Genomic DNA, 15,559 nt, shown 5'->3' on the forward strand with positions numbered 1-15,559 from the left:
ATTTAGCATGTGCATCTTCAGCTCTGGTAGATTTTATCTATTATCTGGGATGCATTATAGGATGAAGACCTCCCATAGTGGTCAAGGTCTACTGAATAGTCCTAGCTCCCATAGGGAAAATAAGACTACACTCTTCTGAGTGATGAGATAACTGGTTCTGTGGATGAAGGGAAAGCAGTGGATGTGTTATTCCTCAACTTTAGCAAAGCTTTTGACACGGTCTCCCACAGTATTCTTGTCAGCAAGTTAAAGAAGTATGGGCTGGATGGATGCACTACAAGGTGGGTAGAAAGTTGGCTAGATTGTCAGGCCCAACGTGTAGTGACCAATGGATCCATGTCTAGTTGGCAGCCAGTATCTAGCGGAGTGTCCCAAGGGTCGGTCCTGGGGCCGGTTTTGTTCAATATCTTCATTAATGATCTGGAGGATGGTGTGGATTGCACCCTCAGCAAGTTTGCAGATGACACTAAACTGGGAGGAGTGGTAGATACGCTGGAGGGTAGGGATAGGATACAGAGGGACCTAGACAAATTGGAGGATTGGGCCAAAAGAAATCTGATGAGGTTCAACAAGGACAAGTGCAGAGTCCTGCAATTAGGACGGAAGAGTCCGATGCACCGCTACAAACTAGGGACCAAATGGCTAGGCAGCAGCTCTGCAGAGAAGGACCTAGGGGTGACAGTGGACGAGAAGCTGGATATGAGTCAACAGTGTGTCCTTGTTGCCAAGAAGGCCAATGGCATTTTGGGGTGTATAAGTAGGGGCATTGCCAGCAGATCGAGGGACATGATTGTTCCCCTCTATTTGACATTGGTGAGGCCTCATCTGGAGTACTGTGTCCAGTTTTGGGCTCCACACTACAAGAAGGATGTGGAGAAATTTTAAAGAGTCCAGCGAAGGACAACAAAAATGATTAGGGGTCTGGAACACATGACTTATGAGGAGAGGCTGAGGAAACTGGGATTGTTTAGTCTACGGAAGAGAAAAATGAGGGGGGATTTGATAGCTGCTTTTAACTACCTGAAAGGTGGATCCAAAGAGGATGGATCTACACTATTCTCAGGGATAGCAGATGACAGGACAAGGAGTAATGGTCTCAAGTTGCAGTGGGGGAGACTTAGGTTGGATATTACGACAAACTTTTTCACTAGGAGGGTGGTGAAACACTGGAATGCATTACCTAGGGAGGTGGTGGAATCCCCTTCCTTAGAAGTTTTTAAGGTCAGGCTTGACAAAGCCCTGGCTGGGATGATTTAGTTGGGATTGGTCCTGCTCTGGGCTGGGGGTTGGACGAGATGACCTCCTGAGGTCCCTTCCAACCCTGATATTCTATGATTCTATGATTCTGTTATCCTATTCTAGGTTATCCTCCCAGCCATGGTCAGTATTAGTTTATTATACATCTTAGAATTAATAATTTTTCTACCCACAGTAAGTATTCTGAAGAAAGGGCACTACTGGAGAAGCCCTCCTTTCTATGCCATGCTAGCCATTTTATGGGGACTGTTCAGGTAGCAGTTAAAAGATAGCCTGGCCCTTTTTCAAAATATTAGAGGTAACTTTTGACCAGTATTCTCTCTCCCAGTAAGACAGGTTCTCAGACCCAAGATAGCATCTGAGCTACGGCTGAACACGGACATTTGCTGTTTTGCCTACGGTCACTTCAGCACTGGTATTGGAGTTGTTGCACATTAAAAGGATGTAGCTAAGTAGAAAGTCCAGTGGTTAGGACAGCACACCAGCCTAGGACTTGGAAGACCTGGGTTAAAGTCTCTGCATGAGCTCAGGCAAATCACTAAGGGTATGTCTACACAGCACCTAGACACCTGTGGCTGGCCCATGCCAGCCGACCCAGCTCCGGCTGTGGGGCTGTTTCAGTGGTGGGTAGGCTTCCAGGACCCTCCCACCTCACAGAGACCTAGAGCCTGGGTTCCAAGACAAGTCCAGAGGGTCTACACAGCAACGAAACAGCCCCACAGCCTGAGCCCGAGGCAGCTGGCACAGGCAGTTGTCTAGTTGCTGTGTCGACATACCCTTAGTCAAGCTGTTCCCCGTCTGTGAAAAGGGGTTAATAGCACTTCCCTACCCACCAGGGTGTTGTGATAATAAATACATGAAAAGATGGTGAGGTGCTCTGTTACTATGGTAATGGTGGCCGTATACGTACCTCATATAGAAAACAGGTTAACACTCTGTATCAAAGGTGCCTAGGTACAATCAAAGTCTATTCTTTTCTATCCATTAGAACTATACTAACTCATCTTGAACAAGGAGGCTTGTGCAAGGTCTAGGATAGTGCCCTAGACTGCTTATCCAAATACTGTGGGTGCTGCTGAATCAGCAAAATGCCCCTTCCGTCAACTGACCGCATAACATCTGTGATGCTCAGTTTCTCTCTCTTGCCTCAGCTCAGCAGGGATGAGGCACAAGGTTCCCATGGCTGGGATTCAAAATAGGAATTGAGTATAAAGGATAAAATAAAGGGGGACAAAAGTGCTCTCGTTAACTTTTCACCATGGCAGGTCTGCCCAAAGGTCTCTGCAAATGGAGCAGTTGCTACTGAACAAGGCTGCTCAATTACCTCTTGCCACACATGGCCAGATGGTGAAAGCAGCAAATTCAGTGCCCGGCTCTGAAAGCACCAGTCAGGACACAACTGTATACTCCAGTTGAGAAGCTGCAAGACAGCTAGTGGATGATCACGGGGCTAATATTAAAGGGAGCATAACTGTGCATCAGTTCACTGCACACAGACTTTGGGGGGGAGGGGAGTGCGGGGGAAAAGTAGCTAAAGGGAAAAAGAGCTACAACAAATACAATCTCCTCCATTTCTCAGACAGGTCATTTTCCACTCCAGCTTTTGTCTTCCCATTTATCATGTACATAAGAGGACTAACACTGAAGAGTTCAGGAACACATTTCAAATTAATAGCAATTGGAACTCAAAGGCCTTTGGAAAGGCATACTTCAACCCAGATATGGCTCCTGGAAGGGAACAATGCCTCTTCCTCAAAACCAGACAACTTCTGCTTTTTCAAAGGCTAGGCTGGAATTCCCCTTCCATGTATTCCCTGAAGGGTTTATTTTCACTCCCTTTCTTGAACCTGAAGAAGTACACCAATAAAACTAGCCTCCTTCTAGTCCATTGCCTAATAGACTACACTTCTTAAAATATTCAGAGCTCAGAGCTCTTGCTAGTTACAAATAATGAGAGACCAAGAGGGCAGGCAGATGCTTGCTTGGGACCAAGATGGAGAGTTAAGTGTTGAGTAACAGTTTTAGTGAGATTACTCCTATGAGACCTCTGGCCAAGCTTTTTAGTGTGTGGAATTTTCTCTTTTCTTCCCCCAAAAAGCTCATTCAGGACTGCATGAGCCATTATCTGAAATTTGGCTCCAGGTTGCAAGACGAATTCTGTAACTCACTTGCTGCTGATTAGTCTCAGTGCTGATGGGACCAACTGGTGGTTAAAGTAGACCAAACAGGAGAGGAAGTTCTCCGTGTTCCCACCAAGGAGGAGGGTGAGCTGTAGGGGAGCTCGGCTCTGCCAAGCCACTGACAGAAAGGGCAGCTCGCTGCCCGCTGTATCAGAGAAGGGGGAACTGTGCACCTCCTTCCCTTAGCCTCTGGAGCCTCCAAAGGGACAATTCCCTCCTAGGTGCTTCTGGAATCCTCTGCACACTTCCTCCTGTTTCTCCCATGCGTACCTGATGGACACATCTCAAGTTAGATTCCCCTGCATCTCCGAGGATAATGGCACACATATGCTTGTACTAGCTCTTCGCTGAGTGCACTGCAAGACTTGGATGGTGAAAGTCCTTTCAGCTCCCAGACTTTTCAAATCGGGCCTGGATCAAGGAGTCAAATTACCCATGCATTTGAGAAGGTGAACCCTGACAGCGCTAATACAGTGCAACATACAACATGTAACTCAGGCCATGTGCCATTAAATGTTTGAAAGTGGGTAACCCTCTCTCCTGTCAGGCCCCTCCCACGCTTCTCCCTGGATCCTCTCCCAAAGTCTCCATTTGCTGAAGTGGGTTGATGGTGACACAACCACCTGTGTAGTCAAATGAGAAAAATATTGCTATACCTTTGATCAGTCTTTCCTGAGTTCATAAGCACCCATCCCTGGGAGCTAGTACCCCAGCTGTCATCCCAGGACTAGAGAAAACAACTAGGGTCAAGCCCCTGCATGCCCTTCTCCCCTCCAGTAATAGCTAGCAGTCTCCCGTGGGGCTTAGATATCAGCTGTTTTCCTGGAGGAGATGAGGAGCAGCTTGAATTGTTAGTTGCTTCCCTGGAGGGGAGGAGCCTGCTGCTATTAAATGACTCTACCATTGGCCTCCATCATGGCTCCGACAAATGTGCGCCACCCTCACCCCACACAGCATCTCCTGCTTCCCAATCCCCATCATCCACTCACCCACCCCCAATCCCTTGACAGTCCCCAAAGCCCTGGCTTCCTCACACAGAATGAGGCATTGGCAGCCACGTAAGCGAAGTAAAACTCAGCATTCAGCCCTGTGTGGGTTGAATCCCCTATCATGAAACAGGCTGGAGAGAACATGCTGCAGCATTTTCCTACCCGAATCAGAGAGAATAAAAAGGATCACTTCCTTTGCGGGGAGGATTCCTGGCACAGATCTCGAATAAAATTCCTAAAAATCAGGAAGGGTTTCTCCATAATACCTCTCTGATACTGTGCAACTTCTACTGGAGGCTCTCAAAGCAATTTACATATTTTAATGACATGAGGCTCACAACACTCATGTGAGTAATCTAGGCCTCCCTTACGTTGTCATCTTTTTACAGGAAGAAAAAGGCATGTGGCTTACAGATAATGGGCTAAAAGTAGCCCAGGGTATAACTCCACTGATTAGAGAATTTGGCATAGTTCCAGGGTTGCCAATTTATAGATTTCATCATGAATCTCATGATATCTAGTGCTTTTCCTAGAGCCCCAGATCCTGGAGTCATGTGATTAAAGAAGAATTTCAGCTTACACTTTTTTAATGGAAGTTTCCAGCACTCAGTTGCAGAGAACAGCTTCAAATTGTGACCCTGGTGCACTTGAAGATTTCAGAAACCAGAAAGCAAATAAAAATAACCTACGTTTACTATTTTTTTAAATCATGATTTTTAAGCAAGGCTCTTTATTTTTGAAGCCTGACTTACGACTTTTGAATGCTTGGGGTTGGTTTTATTGTAGTCCTGTAATATGGTTTGGTATCCTGTCCACACATAATACCTATCTATGTTACAATCCTGTCAGTACAGTGCAGTATTTTAACATGGCAATCCAAAACAGTAAGATGATAGGAGTTATGCCCCATTTAGCCAACCAATGCAGATTGGGCCAAATCAAGTTTCAGCTGAGTTTGGAAACTGTCCTTATTGAAAATCCTATATAATTTAATATAGATAAAATAATTTGTGTTCCATAGGAAGTATTCTTAAAACCTACAGTATTTAGTAGACAATGAGATTCTTTATATATCCATCTATAGCAGTAACATTTTTATTAAATTTTAGTAGAATGGTCCAAACATCTACGTATGGAAAATGATACCTTCTGAAGAAGTCCTATAGAAAAGTTATGTTCTAGCCTGGGTGCCATCCTAGGCTAGAATTTTATTTTATTTTTTAAGTACTCTGGGCCAGATTTTCAAAAAAGCCCATCTCCAATTTAGGTACCTAAGTGGCCAGATTTCCAAAAGGGCTGTGCACATCAGGTGTCAATGCCTTTTGAAAATCTGGCAATAGGTATCACAGTGAGAGCTGCTGACAATTTTTGAAAATACAGCCACTTATTTAGGTGCTTATAGGGTAGCTGAACAATTGTGAAAAAAACTCATCACCCCAATTGCCGGCACTGAGCACTTGGAAATCTGGCCCTGAGCTCTGTAGAAAATCTGGCCTAGGGTGGCTTCATGTTAATTAGCCAAATGAATTGGTTTAGAAATTTGAGCTGGACACACCTCTTCTTAGCATACGCTACAACTTTCTCTCTTTACTCTTACCTCCTCCTTCCTTTACTCCGGTTGTTAATCTCATCCAACTGCTGCTTCTTGCCATAGCCTAGACTGTGAGCAATTTGGGGTAGGGATTGTCTTCTCACTGTCTGTCTGCACAGCACCTAGCAAAATGCATCCTGATTGGTGCCCATGGGCATTATTGCAATACAAATAAGGAGTGTTTCCAACCTCTGCTTCTGGCCCAGGGTAGGTGCAGCCTAAAGCAAGCAATGTCTTGTAGGACCCCAGGAAAAAAAAAATGGAGAGAGAAAACCAAATAATTTGGCTGAGGGAAAGGCGAATTAGAACTCTGGAAAACCCTAGAGAAAAGCTACACTCACTAAATCCAACTACAAGATCCACTAAATAAACACCACAAGTCAACGGTGTGACAATCGGAAAGTATTTAAGCAGGGCCATTCTAATGCCTACTAGGTACAGGCGACCTCTCGAAGGCACACATGGTGGCACTCATCACAGCATTCCTTGCGGCTTTATCCCATTTAAAGGGCCACCTACCTGCTTCTCATGTATAAATCTTCAATATGACAAACATGTGATACCATTGTGAGCATCTCTGTTTCTCCCTCTTGCCCCTGATTTGACACATTTTCCTTACCATGGTAATACTTTCAACTGAGTAGCAAAGGAACAAAGCAGCAAAGGGATGTGACAAGGAATAATCTTTGGAAAATCATGTTTCTGAAGAAACAGCTATAGCTGTAGTACCCCAGGCAAATTGCCCCTTGGAGTACCATTATATTAGAAACATGCAATGTAGTTGTAGCCGTGTTGGTCCCAGGATATTAGAGAGATAAGGTGGGTGAGGTCATCTCTTTTATTGGACCAACTTCGAGCTACGTTAGCTCAAAAGCTCATCTGTCTCACCAACAGAAGTTGGTCCAATAAAAGAGATTACCTCACCCACCTTGTCTATTATATTAGAAAAGCAGTAATAGCTACAGGTTGAAATGCAACATCCATTATAAGCCCCTGTCCTATGATTGCTCATAACTTTCTCAAACAGATTCCATTAAGTCCGAAGTTTTCCATGGTGGTCTCCACCCAGGGGTGACATTTCTGGAAAAATTTCAGTAAAATCTATTCAACTTTACTGAGCTCTGCATGTGATTACAGAAGGATGGGAGGAAAGGGAATTTAATTTCTTGCAAACATCACAATCATTTTAAGAGGTCTAGGACATTGTAAAATCAAGTGGAGAAGAGACACTCCCTAGAGGCCACATGAGGGAGAGGAATGGACACAAATCAGAGAGCTTCTTTGCCACTGGTTGTGTCTCAGTAAACAATCTGCCCTTACATGATGTATTGTAAATGGTATTTAGTTAAGCCTCAAAACATCTCCATGGAAGTGGGTATTATCCCCATTTCATGGAGGGGGGAAATGGAGGCACAGAGATGTCAAGGTCAACACTTCCAGAAGTGATCACTAATTTTGAATGGCTTAATTTTTGGGTACCCAGCTGGAGAAATAAATCTCAAATACCCCAAAACTGAGGCACCCAAAATCAGTGGCTACTTTTCTTTTTACTTGGGCACTGATGGCACCTCAATCTCTCCTGTTCTCTGCCTGTGGCATACAACAGTTTTGTTTTCTGAGGCCTGAAATGCTTTAGTTTAACCCAAGTTTTGCGCTCAATACTGGGGTAATTAACATCCTGTATTATACAGGAGGTCAGACTAGATGATCTAGTGGTCCCTTCTGGCCTTAAACTATTAACAAAATGGATTTTTAACCTCCTAGGAACCAGATTCTCAGCTAGGCAGAGTTGGCTCAGCTCTTCATCGAAATAGGCAGAGTGCCATGCAGTTTAGGTGAGTTTTTCATAGAAGACCATAGAAAACTGAAGCTCTCTTCAGTATAGGCATTAAAGAACCCTTAGTGCATTTTGTAAGAGATGGAGTTTACCGCAGTGTAACTGTAGATTTCATCTCTACTTATCACCATTCTTATTACCTATGCATTGTTTGGCTGCCTCCCACCTCCCAGAAGGCTTTGAGACACACGGTGCTATATAAATGTAAATTACCATTACAGTGACTTCTATGTAATTGGGATGGCTATTTGATTGTGTTGCCTCCCAGGAAACTCACTTAACCTATAAGGATATATAGTGAATAGTAACAACCAATGCATAATTGGGACAGTATTAGCAAAGTTTTGATTCATGAGGATTAATTTTGCTAGTGCTAATTAGTTAAGCGATTAATCGGGTGTTAAATATCTTTGCATTTCTAAAGTCTGGTCTCTTGTGGTTTGATCCTACATCCACTGATCTTAATGGGAGTTTTCTGATTGGCATCAAGGTGAGAACAATCAGCCCATTAATAAAGAAGTTTTCCAGTACAAATTAAGGGGTATATCTTCCCCAAGTAATGAGTCAGCTTTGGTTAAGGGTGGCAGGATTCTGCTGGCATCAACCTGAATAGTTCCAGGGTATGAAATTTACCAGGTTCCTCATCACACCAGGGAGAAAAAAATGGAAATTCCCTCAAAAAAAAAAAAAAAAAAAAAAGCAATGATGAAATAGAAGTAAAGCACTGAAAAAGATATCTGGAAAAGCAAAGCTCAGGTAGACAGCTCAGCCTTTACGCTGGTCCCTTGTACTTAAAATTTAAAACACAGTCTCTCCTCTTATCATTATAAATTAGCTTCAGACCTAAAACAAGCATCTCCCAGGTGCAGCTCCACACCTATGAGGATCTGTATTGACATAAATGGGACTTCATTCAGGCATGAGAGCCATGTACAGTTCATTCCAGGATCAGGGCCTATATCAACCAACACAGTATACAACAGGGATCGGCAACCTTTGGCACGTGTCAGGGAAATTCACTGGCGGGCTGGGCCGGTTTGTTTACCTGCAGCATCCGCAGGTTCATCCGATCGCAGCTCCCACTGGCTGCAGTTCGCCGTTCCAGGCCAATGGGGGCTGCGGGAAGTGGCGCGGGCTGAGGGATGTTCTGGCCATTTTGTGCTGTTGAAAAGTTGTCAACCCTAGCCCTCTCCCACACTCCAAACCCCTCATCCCTAGCCCCACTCCAGAGCCTGCACCCCCAGTCAGAGCCCTCACCCCCTCCTACACCCCACCCCCCCGCCCCAGCCTGGTGAAAGTGAGTGAGGGTGGGAGAGAGCGAGTGATGGGGGGCAGGGAATGGAGCAAGCAGGGGAGGGGCCTTGGAGAAGGGGCAGGGCCTTGGGGCAGAGAGGTTCAGTTTTGTGCAATTAGAAAGTTGGCAACCCTAGTCACACTTGTAGGTACCAGATGCTTTGGGAGGAGTGATAGCTCAGTGGTTTGAGAATTGGCCTGCTAAACTCAGGGTTGTGAGTTCAATCCCTGAGGGGGCCATTTAGGGATCTGGGGCAAAAATTGGGGATTGGTCCTGCTTTGAGCAAGGGGTTGGACTAGATGATCTTCTGAGGTCCCTTCCAACCCTGATATTCTATGACATTCCAAAGTCTTGTTAAAAAGGGATGAAAAACAGTTTTGTGGATAAAGTAGGCAGAATCTCCAACCAAAGTGTTCAAAAATTAAGTCAGACTCCCAAAAATTATTAGATTGGCTTAAAATTCAGGATAGTTTATTTTTTAAATATATACATTAAATAAATAAATAAGTAATACATTCTGGATTCTATTTACCTTCTGCTTTTTGATTCTTTCTGGTGCGCTCAGGTCATGTTTTTAGGATCTCATCCATAAACAGGAGAGCCTGAAACTTTCATTTTAAAAAAAAATAAAAGCTGATTCTCACAGAATCAAATAATTCCAGGAGCTAGGAATTTAAGTAAAACACAAGATATCACTAGATTCACAGTACAATTGCAAGAATTGGCAGCCCTACAAAAGAGGCTGCTCAGACATTTGATTTCTATTCCTGGCTCTGCAACAGATTTATGGTGTGGCCTTCCACAAGACACTTCTAATTTCAATACACCTCAGTTTCCCTATCTGCAGTAATACCTACCTACCTTAGGGACCAGGGGGTTGCAAGGGTTAACTTATTAATATACATAGAGAGTTTCAAACTCTATATATAGGAAATGTAAAGGCAAAGTATTTTTACTAAAAATATGTGTTAGCTCAGAACACCTGGGAGTTAAGGTTGTCTCAGTTAAAGACAAGTATGTTTGTAAGGAAGAAATTCTGTAGTTTTAAATTAATGAATGTACAAGATCAGCAAGTTGAATCTTTCTCATTTGTCTTTTTAGATTGATTCACAGCGAGTGACTAAGCACATTGGGCCATCTCAAGAGTTCAGAAGCTGAGATCATCTCAAATTTGAGATCATTGCAAGCTTTAGGCCAGTGGTTCCCAAAGCCGGTCTGCCGCTTGTTCAGGGTAAGCCCCTGGCACGCCGGACCAGTTTGTTTACCTGCCACGTCCGCAGGTTCGGCCAATCGCGGCTCCGACTGACCGCGGTTCACCGCTCCAGGCCAATGGCCTGCACCACTTCCCGCAGCCCCCATTGGCCTGGAGCGGCGAACCGCGGCCAGTGGGAGCCGCGATCGGCCAAACCTGCGGACGCGGCAGGTAAACAAACCGGTCCGGCACACCAGGGGCTTTCCCTGAACAAGCGGCAGACCGGCTTTGGGAACCACTGCTTTAGGCCACTCAGTGTTAAACATTCATAACTTTAAAGGCCACTTAATCTTTAAAATCATAATCAAGGCAAGTCTGAATACTATGTGTTCTGTACTGTATCTTAATTATACTTTGCTCAAAGCACCTTACAAAGAAAAATACCATTATCCTCATTTTACAGAGGGGTAAGCTGAGGCACAGGGCGGTGGAGTGACTTTCCCAAGGTTCCAGTAGTGAAGTCAGGTGAAGAAACACAGATCTCCTGATTCCCAGTCTTGATGTATAAATTGCAAATTTAAAATGATACAGAGAGACCAGATTTTTAAAGCAAAAACACAATAAACATGAAGGGTTCAACCTTAACTCTGTGTTTCCTGACTCCTGAAATCTTACTTTCTCAATGACATTGCTGACTTAGGCCCAGATCCTGCAAACTCTTATGTACATGCTCAGCTTGATTGCCTTCCTACTCAGTCCGATGTTAATGGGACTACTCAATGTAGCATATTAAGCAAGCATTTGCAGGATCAGGGCCTTAGCATTCATTTTTTTTCCCCCTCACAGAGAATGAATTTTTATAAATACACACTCACACACACACTTGCAGCAAACCAAAAATGTATCAATATATAAGTATACACGTACACCCCCAAATAGCCATTTGACAGAGATATTACTGTGAATTTGTATTGATTGAGAGCAGACAAGCATACACTGGAAACCAGAACTTCATCCCCAGAAGTCCTTCCTAAATCTTCTTATAGTGCTTTTCTGGTGAGGTAAGATGTCTCAGCTACAAACAAAGCACTTTCCTTCACTCCCTTCATTCTGGCTGTCCATGGTTCACCACACTAGTTGCTGTGGAATTTATTGCACGCTGACTTGCTCCTTGTTGCGGGACGGAAAAGCCCTTACAAAATACTTATATCTATAAACAACACTGCTTCCAGTTCATAGGTTCCTAATGAAATACCTTTGCCAGGCAGACAATTCAACATTGAAACATTTGCTGTTTACAGCAGCAAGGTACAAGACAGTGTTGCGGCAGACATGTAATACAAAGTAATGCTTGATTATATGTTCCTGAGTAAAAACTCCACACTGCAACCTGGCATGGGGCTATAGTGAAATAATGGATCACACTGGAATGGTTACACCATCATTTAGAGATGTTCTTTTGATTCCAGTTACTGACCTACAATTAACTTTGAATCTATTCTGAATGAAACAAATGTCCCAAAGACAGTGACAGGAAACAATCAAATGAAGAGAAAAATTACCCAGACTGGTTTGACTTTTAAAGGGATATCATCTATTTGACATTCACATTTCTGTTTGAAAAGTTACTCTTCGGTACTTAAGAGGAACAACTAAAAAGTATTATAGCTGAGAAGTCAGACAAAAAAAATCTTCTTTTCCCTTCATTTTGTTTACTGTGTGCATGTGACAGCACTGTGTGTATAGTTGGACTTCGGGCTTCCCCTCTAGAGTAACCAGTTTCTCTCTTGCTAATGAGATCCTCGTCAGGGTCAATGCGAGAGCAGAAAAACACTCATAAAAATCTTAAGGGTCTTTTTAAAAAAATCAGGCCATGGTATTTAAAGAGGCTTTTAAAAATTAGTCAGTTTTAAAAAAAAATCAATTTGATGACATCCCTTTAAGCATAACAAAACACTTCCATATTTTCACTATTAGTAGGAAGGAGTAGGAAATACACAAGTAATATGTGGGGGACCCCTTATAAGATCGCTCCATAATGTTTTGTGTTAAATATTGTGGGGGACCAAGTGGGCTGTATCGTAAATCAAGGAGACATTTGTCCCTGACTTATGTGGGAGCATGACCAAGCCTCATTTATTTGCAAGATGCCCCATTTCTAACACAAAGTAATGAGCTACTGAGCAGCACTATTGTTTTTGGTATAGTAGCTTGTGATCTCATCTCCGGCAAGCATATATAATGTTTTTATGGGATTTGTTAGAAAAAATCAATGAGTTAGTTAGTAGTACAGATTTTCCCTGTATCAAAATGTTTTGCCATACAATTAAAACACACAATACCCTATTATCTAGTTTGCCTATCCATGTTATGAAAAGTCAAATAAACTACATTCTTTATGCCACAGGACTTCAAAGGACACTGTGATGAAATTAGTGTACTCAGAAAGAGAAATTAGCCCAGGAGTTTTCAAATTCTAGTTATATTGCACAGAATACAAGACTATAATCAGAAATGTGCAAACATACAGGACAAAAAGGGTTCTATAGTTTTCAGTAGGATAAATAACTTTTTATTGCTGGCAGTTCCGCCTTTAAAATGCTATGGCAATAGTTTCTTTCTACCCATAGACTATCATAAAATGTTTCTGAAGGGTAACAGTTATCAACACATTCCTATCCAGCTTGTGAGTGAAATAAAATGATTCCTTAAGAAAAAAGGTTATTAAACCATAAATGGGGGGAGAGGTAATTAAACAGATATCATTATCTATATGGATCCGCTGGATAGGAAAGTTCTGGACAAGAGATGAAACTTTATTTTTTCCACTCTCAGCTTTATACTGCCGCCACTTAAAATGGGAAACTTCACCATGGAGCATGTTCAATGGGCCAAGTCACAAAGAAACCCACTCCTCAGGCTCCTCACAAGGCAAAGAGTGTGCGGCACTCTGCTCTCACAACACTGCCCTACATGTTCATAGATGAGAGCCACAAATAAATTGATTCAAAAACAGCACCAGCCCACCGCTTGTGGAAATACAAATACTGCATCCCTTCCACCCCAGCAAACTTCCTACAAACTTTAGAGCAGCAACAACAAAACCCAGGATCTCCAAACTGGAAGGGGCCAGGTGCCAGGTATTAATTTAAACCATCCACCAGCAACGAAAATCACGCCTCCAACACTGAACTACTTCTACACTGGGTTTGTGTGTTTTTCTCCACTGTAGTCATAAATACAGAAAGGCATCCCTGACTGCCAAAGTGCAGTGCTAGCCCCCCCCCCCCTTTGTGCCGTGGAAATCAAGATAGTTTGAGACTTGCTTATAGTTGTCAAGATGCCGTGCACGCCTGGCGAAATAAATAAATAAATAACCCCTCACCGATCATCTTTGAAAATAAATAAATAAATACCAATGATGATTTTAAAAAGCAGATACATTTTGTACACTGTGAAGGTGCCATATGTAGGGCGTTTGCATATCAAACACTACTGAAAGCGCAACGCGTTCAAATTTGTGGTAAGTTATTATAGTCTAAGAAAACAGGTCTTTCCTGATCAGGCTAAACGATCATTTTCATAAAGCAAATGTTTCTATTTACATTTCTGCGGGAGACCTTTCTTTTTCCCCTCTCTCCCTCCCTCCTAAAAGCACAAAAAGTTCACATTCACTCTTCGTGTTCATGGACAAATAGACATCAGGTTTAACCAGTAATCACTGAGTATTTACTGCCAAAACTCAACCAACAAACAAACAAAACAAGCTGGACTTTCCCGGCTCGCTCATGACAAGGATTTCATTGTATATTTAAAGAAGAAGAAAAGGAAATAGATAGCAAGGTTAAAACTAAAAGGTAACGCACAACAGCAAAAACAAGCTGCATCTTTTCCCCCAAACCCCGTTCACGCACCCCTCCCGAAAGAGAGATCAGTTAGAAATATAATGCAGACAATCTTCCACGCTGCAAACATTGCCTGGATCTAGGCAGGTTTCAAAATGGGAAAATGGGTTTTTACCTTGATGCAACACTGAGCAGGAGCCTCAGACATGTCTCACAGAAAGGGGGGGGAAGGAGAGAGAGAGATCAGGAAGTTCTCCGTTTTTTTCCACTTTCCTTTCCTCTCCCTAACCCAGAAATCCTTCACAGACAGACGTAATCATTTAAGGAGAAGTTACTCCAACCATCTTTCCAAATAACCCCAAAGATCCTGCAGATCTGCCCCTAGGAGAGGCAGCCTGCATAGTTTTGTTGTGATGTTTGGTTGCTGGTTTTTTTTTATCCTTTGAAGGAAGGGGTGAATATGTTTGATTTAATTTGCCGGTGTTATGCTTTGAGATCTGAAGGGTGAGGCTGGTTTTCTCGCTCTCTCCCCCTCTCCGTGAATGTTTTCCTTCCTGGAAGAGAGAAACTGAAAGACAGAACTGAGAGAAAGCTCTTTGCTCATTGATCTTGAGAGTTTCAGGGCTGAAACTGACGTGAATTCCCAGCACTGAGCTCTGCCTCTTAAAGGAACCCTGCCACCAGGAAATAAAAGCTCATGTTACCGTCAGGCAACAGGGAAATAAATGCAGGGCATGGTAGGGGGAGAAAGAGAAGGGGAATCTGCTGACACAAAAGGGTGTCCAAATTGATGGTGAAACTAGAGAAGGGAGGGGGAGTTTAATAGTTATGTTCTCAAACCTGGTGCAGACAAAACAAACAAACCAGGAAACAAGAAAATGGGATAATAGAAGAAGGAAAGAAACAGATTGTTTTTATTGACAGCTCATTGCTCGAAGATCTGTTAAAATTTAAACGCAGAAACATCTGCGTGGAAATATTACCTCGATCTTTGCTCCAATAACGTCAGAATTGCGAATAACCCTCCCCAACCCCCTCAAAAATTACACACCATTAACAATGGTAACGTGTGTGTAAGGGGAGGGGAGAGCTAAAGAAGAAAATGGAACACAACGTGAGGATCAAAATGATTTGAGGAAATAAAACAATAGGCTTTGTTCTGCTTGCCGAACGTTGCCTCTTTAAGAAAATCTACCAGGAAATGGGAGCTCGAGTTACAAACTGCACACAGGGAAATCTGGGCAGAGAGGTACACACAGGAGACAAAAGCATGAAGGGGCAGTGAAAAGACAGAGGGGATAAGACGAGAAAAGAATCCTTTAGCCAAAGAGCCAGAGGGGTAAAGAAGAGGGGGGATTATGCAGTAAATCAGAG

The 15,559-nt window shown here is 43.1% G+C and overlaps 1 protein-coding gene across 2 annotated transcripts in view; it reads right to left on the reverse strand.

Annotated features, from left to right (window-relative positions):
* ETV6 (ETS variant transcription factor 6) overlaps window positions 1–14,800 on the reverse strand; it is a 167,717-nt gene extending 152,917 nt beyond the window's left edge. For both annotated transcript variants that reach the window (XM_084617934.1, XM_084617933.1), the window contains exon 1: window positions 14,361–14,800. In XM_084617934.1, coding sequence (XP_084474060.1) covers window positions 14,361–14,393 — 33 coding nt within the window. In that variant the 5' untranslated portion in view covers window positions 14,394–14,800. The remainder of the gene's footprint in view (window positions 1–14,360) is intronic.
* Between the last annotated feature and the right edge of the window lie 759 nt (window positions 14,801–15,559).

This window comes from Lepidochelys olivacea (genome assembly GCF_965140295.1).
Source record: "Lepidochelys olivacea isolate rLepOli2 genome assembly, chromosome: 1".
NCBI classification, from domain to species: Eukaryota; Metazoa; Chordata; order Testudines; family Cheloniidae; genus Lepidochelys; species Lepidochelys olivacea.